Source organism: Panthera tigris, chromosome A2 (assembly GCF_018350195.1).
Source record: "Panthera tigris isolate Pti1 chromosome A2, P.tigris_Pti1_mat1.1, whole genome shotgun sequence".
In the NCBI taxonomy this organism is placed as follows: domain Eukaryota; kingdom Metazoa; phylum Chordata; class Mammalia; order Carnivora; family Felidae; genus Panthera; species Panthera tigris.
This window is the reverse complement of record NC_056661.1, coordinates 80,636,835-80,656,803: the sequence shown is the minus strand read 5'-3', so window position 1 is coordinate 80,656,803 and position 19,969 is coordinate 80,636,835. Positions and strand designations below refer to the sequence as shown.

The 19,969-nt window shown below is 41.9% G+C and overlaps 2 protein-coding genes across 5 annotated transcripts in view; one reads left to right on the top strand and one right to left on the bottom strand.

Moving 5' to 3' along the window:
- Positions 1–1,262, bottom strand: part of FBXL13 (F-box and leucine rich repeat protein 13) — a 205,949-nt gene extending 204,687 nt beyond the window's left edge. For 2 of the 4 annotated variants that reach the window (XM_015538250.2, XM_042964988.1), the window contains exon 1: positions 1,122–1,262. In XM_015538250.2, coding sequence (XP_015393736.2) covers positions 1,122–1,196 — 75 coding nt within the window. In that variant the 5' untranslated portion in view covers positions 1,197–1,262. Of the gene's footprint in view, positions 1–726; positions 960–1,121 lie in introns of those variants that run through there. The other 2 variants (XM_042964976.1, XM_042964984.1) reach the window with 2 other exon arrangements.
- Positions 1,263–1,410: 148 nt separating this feature from the next.
- Positions 1,411–19,955, top strand: ARMC10 (armadillo repeat containing 10). The gene is made up of 6 exons (XM_007083965.3): positions 1,411–1,850; positions 6,843–6,991; positions 10,016–10,150; positions 13,176–13,352; positions 17,928–17,999; positions 18,903–19,955. The coding sequence occupies exons 1-6, from the start codon at positions 1,712–1,714 to the stop codon at positions 19,152–19,154; spliced, it is 924 nt and encodes a 307-aa protein (XP_007084027.3). The 5' UTR covers positions 1,411–1,711; the 3' UTR covers positions 19,155–19,955.
- Positions 19,956–19,969: the final 14 nt, after the last annotated feature.

The window sequence follows — 19,969 nt, the reverse complement described above, 5'->3', positions numbered from 1 at the left end:
CAATAGTAGACACTTCTGGGACAACTTGCATTTTTTCCCCCTTCTTTTTAAATGTGTCTTGGAGGGCTTTTGTTTTGAAAAGGTACACATATACTTTATATACTAGCCCATTCTCTCATTCATATATAAGTTCTTTATGATTTTCACTATAATGAATATCCTTGGACAGCTTTCTGGGTACATGTGAGAGTATACCTCTAGAGTGGATCCCTAGAAATGAAATGTTTGATCAACAATATGTCTAAATTACCATCCAAAAAGGCTGTACCAAATTGCACTCCCAATTGTATAGGAGTTATTATCCCAAGCGGGCCTCTCAATACTGCCTGGTTCTTTCCTTCCCTAGCTAGACCTCTCTCCCTGTCATTCTCCACATACTTTATTTCTGCTCAAAACCCCTTCTGCAGCCTCCAACTCCACCCAAACATATAATTCTTAGCAAATATCTTACCAAATATTTGTAGAGAAAATGGAAGTCACCAGAGAACTTTCTTGGCTTCCTACCCCCAAAACTACAAAACCTATCCACCCTCTCCTGTCCTCCTTCCTCCCTTCCTGTTATAATGGTGGGGGTAGGGAACAGTCTGCTGTTTAAGGCAATCCCGGTGGTGGGGTCTTTCCCCTCACAAAGGGCCGGCTACCTTCCGTCGAGAGGTCTCTATCTTCTGCCTTCACCACTCCATTGAAACCCCAGGCTCACCGTGTGCCAAATCCACTATACCTCACCTTAGGTGGCACTATTGCCCTCTCTCTTCATAAAGCCACACTCTTCGGATATTCCTCCTCTGTTTCTAGGGCACTGCTTTCGCACTTCTCTTGTCCTCAGGCCCCTCTCGCGCCCCATGCGCCCAAACTTTAAAGTTTGGAGTTTGGGGTTTCTGCCCCGGGACCCTGTACTTTCTCCCCGAGTTAGGTCACCCATTCCCCCCTTTCAGCCACCATCACCTCCCTCTGTCCTCTCCTTTCTGATCTGTATCTTCGCCACCCTGCTCAAGGCTAACCTCATCCTGTCCCATTCCGCCCCAGAATCCCTCCGCTCCCTCTGCGGCTAAACCCCAGCTCCACCCAGATATCTTCGGCTTCTCCCCTCTGGTAACTCCGCCGCCACGTGGCTCCAGTACCTCGCAGACCTGAGGAATGTAGTTCTCTTTGAAGTAGTTCCTCAGCCGGGAGTTGGCAGTGCGTAGCGAGGCCATGACCACAGGCCCCACTGAAACTCCCCGCCTGCTTTCCGCGCCTCGCGTACCAGGCGCGGAGCAGGAGCTAAGGGCTAGCGCGTCCCGGCGTTGCCCCGGCAACCGCGGGAGAGGTGGGGGGAGGGGCCGGGGCTGCACCCGAAGTTCCACGCCCCTACCGCCCGGGGCAGCCGGGAGGGAGGCGGGCTTCGGCCCTGGTGGGGCGGGGCCCGGGCCGAAGCGAGGGCCAGCCCGCCTCCGGACAGCGGCGGACCCCAGTGCGCCCCCTGGGAGACGCGCAGTCCTTGCGGCCCTTCACATAGCCCTGCCCCCCGCCCCTCCTCTGCCGAGCGGCCTGGACGCTTGGGGGCCGGAGTGGGCGGTTTTACTATTTTAGCAGGGCCGTTTCCGGGAGGCGGAGCTCAAGCCCCATTTCCTTTCTCGTCCTTCGGCTGGCGCTGGGGTGGCGGCGGGACCCGCTTGCTTCGGAGCCTCCCGCGCCAGGCCCAGCGCTGCGCCTCAGCCCCAGCTGTAGCATGGGCCGCTCCCGGCACGTGGGCTGGGTGGCGGCGGGCCTGGTCCTCGGGGCCGGCGCCTGCTACTGCATTTACAAGCTCACGCGGGGCCAGCGGCAAGGCGACCGCGGGCTTAGGCTGCGTCCCTCGCGCTCCGCAGGTGAGGCCGCAGGGGTGCCCAGCAGGTGGCCGGGGACGGCCGGCGGGGCCTCGGTGTTATCCCGAGGGTGCGGGTTGAAGACTGCTGGCGCTCGTGGCTCTCCCATGCTTGCAGAGAAAGGAGCCGAGCTGGAGGAGGGAGAGCGGGAGGGAGATTCGTGAGAAGTACAAGGTCGAGAACCACAGGTGCAGAGGGCGGATCGTCCGCTTGACTGGGTGCGGGTAGGGTTCTGAGCCGCCCCTTGCCTCCATTTGGTTCAAAATCGTGGGATGAAAAGTTGCCCCGATTTTCCTGCCTGAGTGCGGCGTCACAGCGGAGGGTTGATTAGGTTTCTCAAAAGCATGTCGATTATTCCTCACGTTAAAGCTTGCTCCCGGACTCTGTGTTACCAAAGGGATTGTCCCTACTGTGGCCCGGGTTTTGCTGGCCTTGGAGCGGTAGATGATGAAATTGTGCTTGGACTTGCCCTGGAAGAAGGAACCCTTGAGGATTATCTCTGCCTGCATTGGGCCCAGCCTCCGAGGGGAGGTACCTTGATGTCACTGGTTCATACACAAAGTTGCAGAGAGATCCTGGAAGTACAGACACAGGTGTATATATCAGTTGAAACAGTTGTCTGCATGGGAGGGTACCCTCCTGGTGAACAAAGTGTGTGGTTAAATTGCCATCCAAAAGTTGATTGGTGCATTCGGGATTCTGAGGATTTGCTGAATGTTCTGGAGGAATATTTCAGGTCATGGACGCTGTTACAGAAATAATTAAAAGTAAAACTACCAACTAAGAAATTCCTCTCTACAAATAGACAAAAGAACTAAAGAGTTTTATTGTTGAATAAGCATTAAACTAGATTGCCGAGTCGTCACAGGCAATCTGCTAATGGGATTGAAAAAGAGTGCTCACTCTTTTATGTACCCAGGCAGATAAAAATCTATTTCATATTACCTGCCTGTTGGCAAGATTAACATGTCCTTAAGCGGACTTGACAACACCATTTGCTACACATAGTTCATCGTATATTCACTAGTAATTGAGGTGGCTATTTGTGTTAGCTAATTGCCTTTATCCAGAGGAAAAATAAGACTTCTCAGTATCTTTAGGATAAACAGGAGGTGACAACAGGGAGCTAGGTGCCAAGGCTAAACTCAGAGATCAGGGCTTCATCTTTCTTGATGCTTACATTTCAAACAGATAGTCCCAAAGCCTCTAAGAAACACTTTGTTGCATTGTAAACTGACAAGAGGGTTACTTAGCCTTTAAAAAGATGTTCATTTATGTCAAAGAGACAGAGGATTTACAGTTATAGCTGACTCTTGAACAACCAGGGTTTGAACTGTGCAGGTTTACTTACAAGCAGATTTTCTTCAGTAAATATATGTACAATTCTGAAAATGTATTTTTCTTATGATTTTCTTTATTATGAGAATACAGCATATAAGACCTAGAGCATACAGAATATATGTTAAATGACTGTTTTCGGTAAGGCTTCCAGTTAATGGCAGGTTGTTAGTAGTTAAGTTTTGGGGAGTCCAAAGTTATACATGGATTTTCAACTTCTCAGGCATTGGCATTCCTAGCGCCTGCCTTGTTCCAGGGTCAGCTTTACCACTTTGCTCAAGGAAACACTCTTAAGAAAACAGAATAGAGGGAAAGTGTAGTTCCTTTTGGCACAAAGGAAAACAATTTTTTTTTAAAGATCTTTATTTACCTTTACTTACAGCCTAATTTGTTGTCCTTGAGAGATTTCCACATAGGTAATTGGTCTGGTGGCCTGGACTTCAGATACCTTCTTAACCTGGTAAACGCGGATAGTGTTACTTTTAAACTTAGTTTTACCAGTTTCCAAAGTCACCATTACCTTAGGTCAGGCAATTTACAAAATAAGTTGCTCATGGCCCCTTCTTCCTGAAGCTACTCACCTTTATTTTTGAAGAAGACTTGAGAAGTACCCATTTTTTTAGCATCAACCTTAGATTTCAGAAGATGATCTTTTTTGTTTTAATTGAGATGTAATTCACATGTAACTTTGTACTAGTGATAGGTATACAGTATCATGATTTGATATGTATGTATTTGATATCAAATATATGGTATATATATTTGATTCAATTTGATGTATTTGATTTATGTATTTGTACATATTGCCGAACAATCACAGTAAGTTTAGTTAACATCTCTCACCTCAAAAAGTTACAGATTTTTTTGTTGAGATGAGAACTTTTAAGATGTACTCTCTTAGCAACTTTCAAATATACGATACAGTATTGCTAACTGTAGTCACCAAGCTGTACATTACATGCCTAAGACTGATTTATCTTAAACTCGGTTTGTACTCTGACCACCTTCATCCATTTTACACTCCCCCTTTGCCTGCCTCCAGCAACCCCAATCTCTATTGATTAACTCATTTTTTGTTTGTTTTTAGATTCTATATATGTGACATTATACAGTATATAAAACCTTGGTTTGAGAGCATAATTCGTTCTGGAAACATGCTTTTATCCAAAGCATTTGTATATCAAAGAGAATTTGCCCATAAGGAATAATGGAAACTCAGATGATTCATTCCACAACCGAAAGATATTCATATAAAAATGATTACAATACTGTAGTATAATGCAAAATAATAAAATACAAAATATAAAGAAAAATAAATTAATTAACCTGCACTTACCTTTGACAACCTTCGTGGCTGGTGTGAGGGAGATGAGAGGAGGATTACTGTGGAGAATGAGTTTCATGATCACTAACAGAGTCACTGCTGTCTACTGGCTCTGTAGAATCCTTTTTTCATGCAACTTTAACAAGGAACCTAGCCAATGACGCTTGCTTTTGCCTCCTTTTGAGGATTTTGCGGAAATGTGACATTGCATTGTCATTAAACAGATTCATTGCTCGCACTGCTTCAGCCTTATTTGGGTGGTGATTTTCTACAAAATTTTGCAGTTTCCCACATTTGACATATCTCCCTAATTGCATTTGAAGTGAGGGATTCCTCTGCCTCTTTCTCCTCCTCCTCCTCTGCAGACGAGATGCAGACATCGGCTTCTTATAAAATCTCGGCCACCTCTTGAATTTTGACTTCTTGAATTTTGGCCACTTGCACACCTCCTTCATACTTCTCAGTGTGAGATTTCCTTCTTCAAAAGTAATCATCTCCTTACCACCTTTTTTCCGACATTTTTCTGCATGGGGCCATTGTATACGCTCGCATGGATGTTGACTATAGTACAGTATTAATAAACTCTGGTCATATACTGTATTTAATGTAACCGGCAATGTAAGGCAGCAGAGGACAGGGTCTATATCTGCAGGCAGCCTGACCTAGAATGAAGCAAGCATTCCTAAGCTTACTCTTAATACAGAAAAGTGAAGGACTGTCCACAGGCGCTTTGAAGCGACAAAAAATACACTAGTGCCAGTTGTGAGCACCTTCCAGTGTTCTGAAAATTCACTGATTTCTGCCAAACACCGCAGCCTGAGGCTGAGCATCTGAACATGGGAGATGATCACCCACAATCCTGCAGTGAGAGACAGAGAACACCATTGGCTCAGTTGTGATCATGTGACATTCGGCATCACATACTGCTTGCGTTGCAAGACATTGCTCTTTTATCAAGTTAGAATGTATTAGAAATGTTTGCTCATCTTGCAGAACACTCTCAGAACAAGTTACTTGCAATCCAAGGTTTTACTGTACTTAATTTTCATTACAGGAGTGATACATATTTATTGCGAAAAAGAAAAAAAAAGTATTCCTAAGCACAGGATAGAAAACAAGTCATTCAAAATCCAACACCCAAAGATAACCATCTTTAATAATTTGGTATCTATTTTAAAAACGAAAAGGCACAGGGGCTTCTGGGTGGCTCAGTTAAGCTTCCAACTTCTGCTCCGGTCATGATCTCATAGTTCATGAGTTCAAGCCCCGCATCGGGCTCTGTCCTATCAGCATAGAGGCTGCTTTGGATCCTCTGTCTCCCTCTCTTTCTCTTTCAAAATAAATATATTTTTTTAAAGGCACAGATATGACATCATATAGCAACTATTGTAGGCTGCCCCTCCCCTGGCAGTGAATTGTGGACATGTCTACTGTCTAACCTGTAATCATAGGTTCATTTTTCAGGAATGAACACACAATGATGGTGTTATAAAATGGTTTCTATTCTTCCTGTGGTAATTTCTGTAAATATAGTTGTGGGTTTCTTTTAAGATAGAGCGATAAATTCTAAAAGTCACTGACCAGATCCAGTATTCAGCTGCTCTAGCTCTACTCAAAACAAGAGCTTTGCTTTTGTCCTTGTCCCCAGCAAGACTGTTATTCTAGCATCTAGAATCCCAACCAAACAAAAATGCCGCACTAGCAGCATGATTGGCTTACTCCCATAACTTTGTCTCCAGCCTGAGGTATTCTTAAAATTGTGATCAGAAAACATCTGCTTAATGCAAACCCTTTTCCTTCAATAATCTATGCCTCTAGGCAAGTGTTCCATTGGACAGGTGTACCTGATTTTTAAAAGAAGTAGAAAATGTTTCAGCATGCAGTGCCTTACTAAGAAAGAAATACCAAGTGACTGTTGGCTAATTTCTTAATGTCTGTAAGCCTCAGTTTACCATCTGTAAATTGAGAATTATAATGGTATCTTCTTCCAAAGGTTACTGGAACATTAAATGAGATAAAGTAGAGGACATGCTTAAAACTGTGCCTGGCATCAGAGTATGCATTCAATATTGTTTAAAAATATTATCTAGGGGCACTTGCGGGGAGGGGGTTTCAGTCGGTTAGGCATCTGACTCTTGATTTTGTCTCGGATCATGATCCCAGGGTTGTGGGATTGAGCCCCATGTCAGGCTCCACACTGGGCATGGAGCCTGCTTAAGATTCCCTCCCTCCCTCCCTCCCCTCACTTTCTTCTTTCTCAAAATAATAAAAATAAAAATCCTTTAATCTCCTATTGATTTTAAAGAGTTTTAAATAACTTTGTTCTTCTGCAGAAGATTTAACCGATGGTTCATACGATGATATACTAAATGTTGACCAGCTTCAGAAACTCCTCTACCTGCTTGAGTCCACTGATGATCCTATAATTATCGAAAGAGCTTTGGTCACTCTGGGTAACAATGCAGCCTTTTCAGCTAACCAAGTAAGTATCTAGTCTCAGAATGGGTGCCTCCCATTCTTATACCCTAGCAGTAATTGTGACCCTGATAAGGTACTTAATCCCAGAGCCTCACTTTCCTCATATATACGGTGTGGGGATGTATCCCTACAGCATAATGTTTGCTCCTGAAAAGCACATCCTAATAGTGACATAGTGTTACTGTGATTTGAGGTCCCCTTGAAATTCATCACAGGCATCACGTTGGTTAGTAGATAAATGTTATCTACACCACATTTAGTATTGCATGGCTTTTTAAATTATTTGAAACTCAACCTTGTTGTAGTTGAAAAGTGAAAACATCTAACATTGAAGTACATGCCTTCTATTATATGTAAGTCTTGTGGGGGTGGTTCTGATGCAGGTGGGCCCTTGATTGCTAACAACCACTAACCAATGTTACCTTCTACCAATAGCGACTTGGTAACACTAAGTCTCTCTAGCTCAATTTGAATGTTACCTTCTCTCTATTACTGCCACGGAGAAAAAGTAAAAAAAAAAAAAAAAAAAAAAAAAAATTGGAATGGTTTTTAACTAATGCCTTTCATTAACTTTGTCATGAAAACTATGTTGAATTTACACTCTATTTCAGTCAAGTTTTTTCCAGCATGATAAGGTTTACTGTAAAACTTTTGAGATTTATAGGGAGATATAAAAATATTTGTTGATTACTCATATTCTTTCAGTTGCAAGTGACAGAACCCAGCTTAAATTATTTAAAATTTTTTTTTAATATTTATTTATTTTTGAGAGAGAGAGAGACTGAGACAGCATGAGTGGGGGAGGGACAGAGAGAGAGGGAGACACAGAATCCGAAGCAGGGTCCAGGCTGAGTTGTTAGCACAGAGCCTGACACGGGGCTCGAACCCACGAACCATGAGATCATGACCTGAGCCAAAGTGGGACGTTCAAATGACTGAGCCACCCAGGCGCCCCCAGCTTAAATTATTTTAAACCAAAAAGGAAAACACTGAGCTCAGTTAACTTGGACATCCAAGAATAGCACTGGCTTCAGGCACAAGTGGAAACGTTTAAGGTTCCGGAATGCATTATCAGAGCTCTCCCTCCCTCCATCTTTTGGCTGTGCTTATCCCTGCTTCTTTTTGTATATTGGTTTTTTACCTCTTTGGCCACAAATAAGCCACCCAAGCCTCCATCCCTGAAAGGTGGAATTGCTCAGCCAGGGTCAGGTGCTGTGCTAATAAGGCTCCCTGGGCCATGGGTAGCAAGGCTTGACTCACGTGAGCATCTCACGGCCAGACAGCAGGGGATGGATGTGGTGGGTGTGAGCACGTTCGCCCAGCCGTCCCATCGGAGGCTAAATGGGAGCAAAGAGGTGCTCTGTCTGCCCCCCGGGCAGGGGGGAGCGTCACACAAACAAAAACAACAGATGGTGACTGTTAGCATGCCTATATAGTGCTGTTTCTGATGCCATTGTTTCATATCTCTCTGAAACAAACTGTAGCTTGAAGAGTGTGTCTGTAGCCACTGCTTGAACAAGTGTTTTCTTGGCTAATGGAAGTTGGTGCCCCTGGTCGTAAATTACAGTGCCTTCATCTACTTTAGTAGGATAGTTAAAACAAACAAACAAAAATCTGTTTTCTAGTAATCGCAGTTCTTTGGGAAGAACCTGGATTCCACAGGGGGTTTCTTTTTCTCCCAGTGCTGAGCCCACTCTGGACAGTAGAGTAGGGCTTGGGGCTGTTGGTAAAAAATGGATGATGGCAAGATACTCTTTTGTTCTTTTTCTCATAGAAGGGCATGTTTTGGCCCAACAGGAGTAATGTTCAGCTTACTTTTCTTGTAAGAATAGAAGCAGTTAATGCATCTTTTAATGTTGAGGACAAAGGCGCATAGTAGTAGCATAGTGTTGCAACTGATGGTGAGAAATCCCCCAGATTATTATTTCTTCAGAAATTTGGGTATCATTTCCCAAATTGCGTGGAACTCCCAAGTCTTCCAGGTGTTGACAGGTGTTTCCTCTGACCCCACTCTTCCCTGTATTTTGTGTACAGTTCATGGAAATGCTATATTGAATGGTCCCCTCTTGGAGATTCCCAGTGCACATGATGAATATATGAATGCTTCACAATAAAGAAATGTTTGCACTTAATATACACAGAGTTTCTCAAAATTAACCATGAAACCTTTTTTTTTCTTTTTTTTTTTTTAATTTTTTTTTTTCCAACGTTTTTTTATTTATTTTTGGGACAGAGAGAGACATAGCATGAACGGGGGAGGGGCAGAGAGAGAGGGAGACACAGAATCGGAAACAGGCTCCAGGCTCCGAGCCATCAGCCCAGAGCCTGACGCGGGGCTCGAACTCACGGACCGTGAGATCATGACCTGGCTGAAGTCGGACGCTTAACCGACTGCGCCACCCAGGCGCCCCGAAACCTTTTTTTTTCTTAATGGAACATCTATTAATATCTTGAGGGATTTGTGTTCCAAAGAATACAGTTTAGCAAAGCATAACACTTTTCCAAATTTGCCTATAATAGGAAAGTCCCACAACTTATTTCAGAGGAAAATCATTTGTAAATTGCTTTGAGATCATTTAAGTAGCTCTGCAAATCTTCATTGTATATCTCCAAGCTCTAGTTTTTAAATAACTATGTATCGTAATTTATTTCCAATCTATTTTCTTACCTATAAACTTATGGAAATTTAATTTTAATAAAATTTAATAATTTTTTTTTTAAATAAGAATTACAAGGGTACCTGGGTGGTTCAGTCAGTTAAGATTCCGACTTCAGCTCAGGTTGTGATCTCGCGGTTCGTGGGTTTGAGCCCTGCACTGGGCTCTTTGCTCTCAGCACAGAGCCTGCTTTGGACCCTCTGTCTCACTCTCTCTCAACAATAAATAAATAAGTAAAATAAGAAATACAGATTGTGCATAGGAAAGGTATTCCCAAAGGGTCATTAATTTTTATTTGTATTTGTAGATGCAAAAAGTTTGATGAAGGGGGTGCATATTGAAGTGACGGTCCTCGTTTTTTTCCCTCTTAGGTCATTATTCGTGAATTGGGTGGTATTCCAATCATTGGAAGCAAAATCAACAATCCCAACCACAGTATTAAAGAGAAGGCTTTAAATGCACTGAATAACCTGAGTGTGAATGTTGAAAATCAAGTGAAGATAAAGGTAAGTTAGCTGAAATCACAAATGTGTGAGTCTTCTATGGTGTTACCTAGGACCTCCATCACTTCACATAATTACCTTTTGTGTGTGTGTGTGGTGAGAACATTTAAGATCTACTCTCTCAGCACCTTTCAAGTATATAATACAGCATAGTCACCCTGTTATCCATCAGCTCCCAGAACTTACTCATCTTATACCTAGAAGCTTGTGCCTTTTGACCAAAATCTCCCCATTTCCTTCATCCCTTAGCCCCTGGCAACCACCACACTACTCTAATTCTGTGAGTTCAGCTTTTTTAGATTCTACATATAAAAGATACCTTCAGTATTTGTCTTTTTCTGTCATGTCACTTAGCATAATGTTCTCAAGGTCTATCCATTGGTTGCTAATGGCAGGATTTCCTTCCTTTTTATGGCTGAATAATATTCGATTGTATATAGACCACATGTGCTTTATTCATTCACCTGTCACCACAGGTTATTTCTGTGTCTTGGCTGTTAAGAATAATGCTGCAGTGAACATAGTGGGTACATATGTCTTTTCAAATTATTCTTTTTGCCGTTTTCAGATAAATGCCCAGAACTGGAATTGCTAGATCGTATGGTGGTTGTATATTTAATATTTGGAGGACTCTCCATACTGCGTTCCATAGTGGCTGTACCATTTACATTCCCACCAGCAGTGCACAGGATTCCCTTTTCTCCACATCCTTGCCAAGACTTTTTTTTTTGACAGTAGCCATTCTGGGTATGAGATATGACCTCACTGTGGTTTTGATTTGTATTTCCCAGAAGATTAGTGATTTCCCAGAAGATTAGTGATATTGAGCATCTTTTCATTTATCTATTGACCATATGTGTATCTTTTGGAAAAATATGTATTCAGGTCCTCTGCCCATTTTTTATGGAGAATAAGGCAGAGGAAGGAGGAATCTGAACCAGGCAGTAAGAGGTGCCTTATGCTTTTGAGTTTGGGGTTCGTTTTTTTTTTTTTAATGTTTATTTATTTTTGAGAGACAGAATGCTAGTGCGTTAGGGGCAGAGAGAGAGGGAGACACAGAATCCGAAGCAGGCTCCAGGCTCCAAGCTGTCAGCACCAGAGCCCGACGTGGGGCTTGAACTCACGAGCCGTGAGATCATGACCTGAGCTGAAGTCAGACGCTCAACCAGCTGGGCCACCCAGGCACTCCCGGGGTTCGTTTTAATCCAAGTGTGGTAAAGGAAACTGGTCAGAGTCTGATAATATCAGCAGAAAGATAAAATAAATTAGGAACTTCTGTTTTTTCAGCATTCATTGAGTTCCTCCTTTGTGGTACAGAGTTTAGAAATGAACACAATTAACTCTTGTTTTAAGAAAGCTAGGAGAGAGAAGGCAACTCCATAAACAGGCATGATGCAGGGCAGAACATGAAGTACTTAAAGGAAAAATGTAAGTAAAACATTGTTGAGTACATAGGACGAGATCGCATCCAAAAGTTTTGTAAAAGGTAGAGTACAACCTGGCTCTGAAGAATGTCTGGTTTCTAGAAGCAGAGTTGGGGCGGGAGGGAATTCCAAGAGAAAGGAGCAAGGGGAGGTGGGCACAGCTCCAGGAATAACCAAGGTGGCCCATCTGGTGATCTTGTTGCTAAAATTGAACCGGTGAAAAGACTCAGAGAAAATAATATTGGGGCACCTGGGTGGCTCAGTTGGTTAAGCATCTGACTTCGGGTGAGGTCATGATCTTGTGGTTCGCAAGTTTGAGCCCCAGGTCAGGCTCTATGCTGATAGTTCAGAGCCTGGAGCCTACTTCAGATTCCTTGTCCCTCTCTCTGCCCCTTCCCTGCTTGTGCGCTCTCTCAAAAATAAATAAACATTAAAAAAAAGAAAAATGCTCAATGCATTTTAGGAAATGCTTTGAAAGACATCAGCCTCTTATGAAGATATATGATTTATAAAGAGCTAAAGAAATGTCCCCCCCCCTTTTTTTTTTCTAAGGATGGGTGGGTATGTGATGAAATTCTGGCCAAAGAGATCCAGGTGACTTATATCAGATCTGAAACAAGACTAAAAATCTAGTCTCTCTTTACTTTACTGCCATTACTCTAGTTTCTATTGTACCATGGATACCTTTGGTTTTTTAAAAAACTTAGAATTGGCTTATGGGACAATTGATAATTTCTTAGCATTTCATATTAGGAATTTTTTTTTCTTTAGCAGTTAGAACTTCTGGTGGAGTTTTTAGTTAAGTGAATAGTAATTATCTGTGAGACCTAGTTTTTCCAAGCTGGAAAGATCCTGGCCAGAAATAGAAAACAGTTTCAGAAAACTTTCCATCACCGGTGGGTTCAATTCTGTCATGTGTGAAATAGTACTCCTGTACTGTTTGCATTTTGTTTTGCCAGTGGCAGTTAACAGTATCAGGAAGGAGGAATTTGTATGCATAAACTAGGTAAATAAGAAAACTGGGCCAAAGAGTTTTCCCTCTCCTTTTGATAGAACTAACCCTAGAGAAAAATTCTTTCACTGTTTCCTCTCTTCTTTACTTGGTAAGGATAGGGTCCTATTGTTAAGATACTTACCTTGATGCCAAATGGCCAGACATGTCTTCCTCCTTGGTCCTAGTGTGCCTAGACCAGTTAACACAGAAAGGTAGACTGAGTTGGGAAGCCCCCAATAATTGAGAGACCACTGGTGTTGAGAGCATGGTCTCTGGAATTGGACATTGCTCCCCTACCAGCTGGCTTGATATTGGGCTGGGGATCCAAGTTCCTTGAGGACTTGTCCTTATCTGTAAAATGGCCATACTCTTCTGGATTAAGTCAGGTATATTTGTAAAATGCTCGCACATTGCCTGGCATTAACAAAAAAGCTACCCAAAGGTAGCTTTAAAAATCAAAAAGTTCCCCAAGTTCAAGGGCTGGATAGAAATGTCTTTTCTGAGGAGCCAGTCTCATCCTGAACAACTGCCCTGCTCCACTGGGCAGAAAAGTTACTATTTAACAGACAGACTTTTGGAGAATTAAGATGCTCATTTCTTTCCCCCCTAGGTATACATCAATCAAGTTTGTAAGGATGTCCTCTCTGGTCCCCTGGACTCTGCTGTGCAGCTGGCTGGACTGAGATTGTTAACAAACATGACAGTTACAAACGACCACCAGCACATGCTTCACAATTACATCACAGACCTGTTCCATGTGTTGCTTACAGGAAACGGAAGTACCAAGGTACGAATGAAACGGTTATGACTTGGAAGTGCAAGGAACTATTGCATCAAGTTTATTAAGACTCGGATTGAAAGTTTTTTATTTTTATTTTTTTTAAGTTTGTTTAGTTTTGAGAGAGAGACAGAGTGCAAGCGGGGGAGAGGCAGAGAGAGAGGGAGACACAGAATCCAAAGCAGGCTTCAGGCTCTGAGCTGTCAGCACAGAGCCCGATGCGGGGCTTGAATCCACGAGCTGCGAGATCATGACCTGAGACGAAGTCAGACACTTAACTGACTGAGCCACCCAGGCGTCCCTGGAATTGAAAGTTTATTAAAAGGCTTTTCATGGACCCAAGAAAGTTAATTATGTTTATCCCCAAATATTCAATTTTAAAATTAATTTGTGAAAATCTGTTATTTCACTTATCCATAGATTGACATTTGTTTGATTTTCTGAAAACCAGTTTGCCTTTTACTGAGGTGACATGGGTGGCTCCCCCCCACCACCAGGTATAATTATACATAATTGAGTTCAATGAGTCTCTGAGTTAATGCTGGTTGATTGAATTTTTGCTTAGCCTGGGGTTAGAAACATTTTTTTGATTTAGACATTATTTGCTGAAAAATCTTTTGAAAACCACTTTTAAATTAGTAATAGATGTCTCGGTGCTTGATTTTGACCAGTTGTGTAGATGGTAGGAGGTAACAGAGACTAACCTGAATTAAGTAGGATCTCAGGAAACACCCCATGAAAGTAACTTGGGTAAACCCCTCATATTAGTGGGCATTTTTCTCAAGTGCCATTCTTTGAGAAACAGCATAAAAACAGAAGGTAGACTAATCAAAGGTTCTGATTAGTTGGGTCGGTCATTCATCAGCGTTTTACTATATTGGTCAATGTTCTCTGGCACGGTTGAAAGAAAAACATGAGCATTTTAGAAGGACTAAACGTGAAGCCATACCCCAAATATTCAACATCACTGAAGCCATACCTCAAATATTCAACATCATCATAACCCTTATGTCTGAGGTTATCAAATGTGATGAGGAGAGCCTCACTACAGTCCTTTTAAAATTTGTTCCAGACTTTCCACATTGCCAGTAGCCAGACTTATTTGGATCCGGTCTAAGATTTACCCAAAGGCACTGAACATTAAATGTAATAATCTTATTAGCAGTATTTTTGCAGTATGATCCATTCATACGCAGTTTCCAAAACATAAGCACCCATCGACATCTCTTTCCCCAGGGGAGCAAGGTAACTTCCAGCCTCTGAGGCGCCATGGAAACCCTTCCCTGTTCCCAGTAGCATCACAAATATAGGACAGATCTCCTCTCCCCAGTCTGCAGCTGCTTTACCCAAAACCTCAGGAGAAACGCTGAGTTTCGAGCCAGGCGAGTCTGGCCTTGGGGCTGTATGGATCTGTCTCAGACATGGTCTGTGTTTTAATATATTTTATGACTTTTTTAGAAGGTGACTCACACCACAATAGTATGTTCTATTTTTGTTTTGTTTTTCCATTCCATTGCCTAGTACAGCATTTCTGGGATAGAAAATTTGCTTTTTTGGTCTGTCTGGGAACCTGACCCCAATTATAACATCATTTTTCCATAAAAAGTGAATGCAAAGTTCCAACTTACAAATGAGCTGCTAATGGACAATAATCCACTTGTGAGAAAATGTACCCGTTTTAGGTATTTTCTTAGTAAATAACCACCAAAATGAAAACTTATTTTTAGAAATCTTTTACTTAATTTTTTTCTCATTTATTTTTTAGAGAGAGCACATGAGTGGGGGAGAGGGGTGGGGAGACAGAGAGAATCTTAAGCAGGCTCCACACTCTCAGCATGGAGCCTAATGCAGGGGCATGACCTGAGCCAAGATCAAGAGTGCTGCTCCGCTTGAGCCACCCAAGCGCCCCTAGAAATCTTATTTTTAATAAGAGATCTGACCATCCTATAATAATCTTTCGGGTACAGCAGTGATTCCTAACCAAGTATAAGTAATGGAAGATTAACATAAATAAACCCTGTGTTTGTTAAATCTCCAGTGAGAGCAAAGAACTAATGGCTTGAAAGAAATGTCATGGAGTCACCACAAGAGGGCACACGTGATAAGAGAAAGAGCTTAACATGGTTCAAACCAAAATACAAACACAGGTCTCCCCTGCTATCTGAAAGTAGGGCATTCCTGTAAATCTTTTTGTAAGCCAAAATGGCATGACGCGAAGCAGCACTTAGCATTAATTCATATGGAAAAAGTTTTGAGTGGTCCGAGACCCAAGAAAAAAACCTCTCTCAGGCTTTTCTGATAGCGTGGAACAAATCTTGCTCACAGATGCACAAAATAAATCAAGATAAAGCGCAGATGCTCACAGGCACAGTTCAAAGCTATGGCTGCTTGATGCTGAGATGCCGAGAGGAGCTCCCGGGGTGCATGATGCCCCCACTAATGCTGGCTGCAAAACAAGCACCCAACCCTGTTTTCATTTTTTGCCTTTTTTTTTTTGTAAAAGCGAAAATCCTCTTTGGATTTCTTTTGGATAGAGAAACAGGTACTAATTATGTAGGTCTTTTATAAAAGCACAGTGGTGGGGGCGCCTGGGTGCCTCAGTCGTCTGCAGTTGGGGGATCAGGCTCCACGCTGAGCATGGAGCCTGCCTGGGATTCTCTCTCTCTCTTTCAAAATAAACATTTAAAAATTTTTTAAATAGTTGATAAATAAAATTAAGCAAACCGTTTTATCCTCTTTAACAAATTAGTATGTACAACATAATCAAAGGAATATGTGCATAGATAGGATAGGTATATAAAAAGACCAGAAAGAGAATACCAAAACTTAATAGTGATTGCTTCTAGTCACGGAAATATGGGTGAATTTCCTTTTCCTTTGTGCTTTTCTATCACTTTTTCAAAATGTTCTATAGAAACACAGAGTGCCTATGTAAAAAAAAAAAAAAAAAGTCTCCTGGGCGCCTGGGTGGCTCAGTTGGTTAAGCTTCCGACTTCAGCTCAGGTGTTGATCTCTCATGGTTCATGAGTTCAGGCCCCACATCTGGCTCGCTGTTGTCAGCGCAGAGCCCACTTCAGATCCTCTGTCCCCCTTGCTCTCCCCTCCCTGGCTTGTGCTCTCAAAAAAAAAAAAAAAGTCTTCTCAAACAAAGATATAGGTTCCCTCCCAGGTCTGGTGGGGAGCACCTTCGCCACTCCCCACTCCTCACTTTGTGTAATTTCAGGTGTCTTTTACAAAGTATAGCTTTATATGACTGTTGTTTGTAAATAGGAATTGTATTTGATGATGTTTTTACAGTAGTCCCCCCTTATCTGTGGTTTCGCTTTCCATAGTTCGTTATCTGCTGTCAACCACATTTGGGACGTGGATGATCCTTCTGACTTACCATCAGAACGTCACTAGTAGCCAAATAATCAAAATGCCTGTGTCATTCACCTCACTTCATTTTGTCACCTTACCTCATAAGAAGGGTGAGGGGCACCTGGGTGGCTCGCTCAGTTAAGCATCTGACTCTTGACTTTGGCTCGGGTCATGATCTCATGGTTCGTGAGTTCGAGCCCCACATCAGGCTCTGCACTGTCAGTGGGATTCTCCCTCTGCTCCTTCCCCACTTGCACTTGCTCTCTTTCTCTCTCTCTCTCTCTCAAAAATAAACATTAAAAAAATAAGGATGAGCACAGAACAATATCCTCTGAGAGTGCTCACTTCACAAACACTAAAATTCGAACGATATGTTGAGAGATCACATTCACTTGTTATAGCACATTACTGGAATTCTATTAACTATTGATAATCTATTACTTTGCCTAATTTGTAAATTAAACTATCCTAGGTATGTATGTGTAGGAAAAAACATAGTATATATAGGGTTTGATACTGTCCATGATTTTAGGCATGTGCTGGGGGTCTTGGAATGTATCCCTTGCAGATAGGGGGTCTACTATACTGACCAGTTATAAGTGATGGGAATGCCGATATTCTAGCTAGTCTGCTAGAAGTTAACATTTGTTTGCTGATTATTTTTATCACTGCCTATTTGAAAGATTTTAACATATTTTTCATATAAAAAAAGATCAGCTCAAAGGTTCATAGTAACCTACTAAAAAGAAAAGGGCCATATTTTTATCTAGTCTTGGTAACTGAACTGCTCCAAGATTTTCATACTTTAAATAGAAATAAATCAAGCTTTGAGAGATTCTCTTTTTGTTCCAAAGATCGTATTTCACTTACCAGTAATCATAATAAAGCTCATTTATGTAACAGATGTTAAGTTTATTACCATGGGTTGGGGATTGGGTAGGCAATGAGACATTCAGGATCTCTTCCCTGACGATGTACATGAAAAAGTAGGGTTTAAATAAGCCTGCTGTGTGAGAAGTGCTCCCGGAGTGTGCCAGGTGTGGAAGAGGAGAGAGGCCCTCACAAGATGCACGCAGAGAGGGCTCTGTGGGGCAAAGGATTTGAGCCAGACCCGGAAGCCCAGGCAGGACTTTAGAATGTGACTGCAGTGAGAGGGCAGTATTGCCGGGAAGGGAAAATCCATGTTCACTGGTCTGAAACAAACCAGTATTATTCTTATTTCAGGTTCAAGTTTTGAAGCTGCTTGTGAATTTATCTGAAAATCCAGCCATGGCAGAAGGACTACTTGGTGCCCAAGTAAGTAGTTTACATATTTGTTTTATAAGTATACAAATATATAGATTTGGCCTAGAAAGATTTATCTCAACATGTTAACAGATTTTTTTTTTTATTTGGTTCTTTTTGCCTATATATGAATTTCCTAAATTTTCTGTAATGAACATATTTTCCTTTTAAAAATCATTTTGGAAAAGTTCTCCCTGACATATCGTTATATAAATTATAATCGTTCTGCCTGTCCATTTTGGGGTACCAGTATGTCATCACGTCTCCTATACTTGACCTACTTGTGTTCGCATGTATCTTCACATCCACTGAAACACTAGTCTTCACCTACCTAGTCCCCAGGATGTGCCAGATGCCAGGCTGAGTGCCAGGACACACCAGTGGGCGCGTGTGGCATGGTGCCTGTCCTCGTGGAGCTTGTGAGAAGAGACAAAAATATGTAACAAAACAAGATCACTAAAAGCTGTGATAAGTGTTCTGAAGAAAGCGAAGGCGGTACTGATAGCAAACAGGCGTCAACTCCTGTAAAGGAGGGAACCTGTGACAGGGAACCTCATCCATGTGCCCCATGCCCATGCCCACAGTGTGCAGTGGGCAGCAAATGTCTGGGGAGTTGATGAGCTCCCGTGAGGAAACTTGGACCTTAAAAAGGATATGGGTGTTTTTCCAAATGACTACAATCTAGGACTCTAAGAAAACAGAATTTTTCAGCTAAAACTATGAAGACTCTTTTTTTCCATTGGTATACAGTATAGGGGTGCATTAAGATTTTACATTTATGTTAGGTGATTTTAGGGATAATTTTCTATGACAAGATTTTTTTAAATGTATTCAGTGTAGTTTTCAAGTGGGAAAATATACATGAAAAATATTTTCAAAAATTTAAAAAATAATAGTCATTGTTTCCTATTTCAGGTGGATTCATCATTTCTTTCCCTTTATGACGGCCATGTGGCAAAGGAGATCCTTCTTCGGGTTCTTACGCTATTTCAGAATATAAATAACTGCTGCAAAAAAGAAGGCTGTTCAGCTATGCAGCCTACTTTCCCTAAAGGTTCACTGTTTTTCCTGTTATACGGAGAAGAATGTGCCCAGAAAATGAGAGCTTTAGTTGATCACCATGATGCAGACGTGAAGGAAAAGGTAACAGTATTACCAAAATTCTAATTGGTCCTATTTTTCATCTTCCTTACCAAGGGAGCTGAAATTCTTTTCACCTGCTGAATTTAAATGGTAATTTCCTCATTAACACAACATTTCAACATTAACACAACATAACTTGCCATGGTCTTCTGGTTTATTTTGAACCATTTTATTGATACCAAATGAAGAGCTTGTTCTGAAAGCATGTCTTTTTATTTTGCTGTTTGTGGAGTTTACTTCAATTATTTCCTCTACGTGACATGACAGTTTTCTTTTTTACGTGTAAGCTAACCTGCCCTTAGAAGTGATGTGCAGTTACTTGTCTGAGACCCCATTAGTGTGTGATTAATTAGTTCGTCGGGGCTACCGCAGGAATGACCTTGTTCTCATGGTAGAGTTCCTGAGCCTTTGAGGCCACCCCCCAGCCCAGCCATACCACATGCTTCCAGAAGTCTGTTCCCAGCATTAGAGTTTAGTCTGAGTTGGTGAAAACTCTCCCCGTCCTTACCACTCAGCACACCAGCCTGTGAAGATGCCGTGTATAATCAAATGTCCATCCACAGGCAACTGGTTAAGTCACTTACCTAATCTTAGAAGAAATAAGCAAGTCTGAATGTGCTCATGTGGAAAGGCATCCATGAAACAGGCATGTGTTTTTTAAATGAACAATTTATGCTTCCATCCAGAGAGAATATTTTCTAGAATGATACCAAGATGGGACTGAGGAAAGGTCTTTTCTATGTTTACCCTTCAATTGTCTGAATTTTACTATGAGCATAAGTTTTATAATTTTTTAAATAAAAAGGAAAAGAGTTCATACACATTTTCTCTTGATAGTA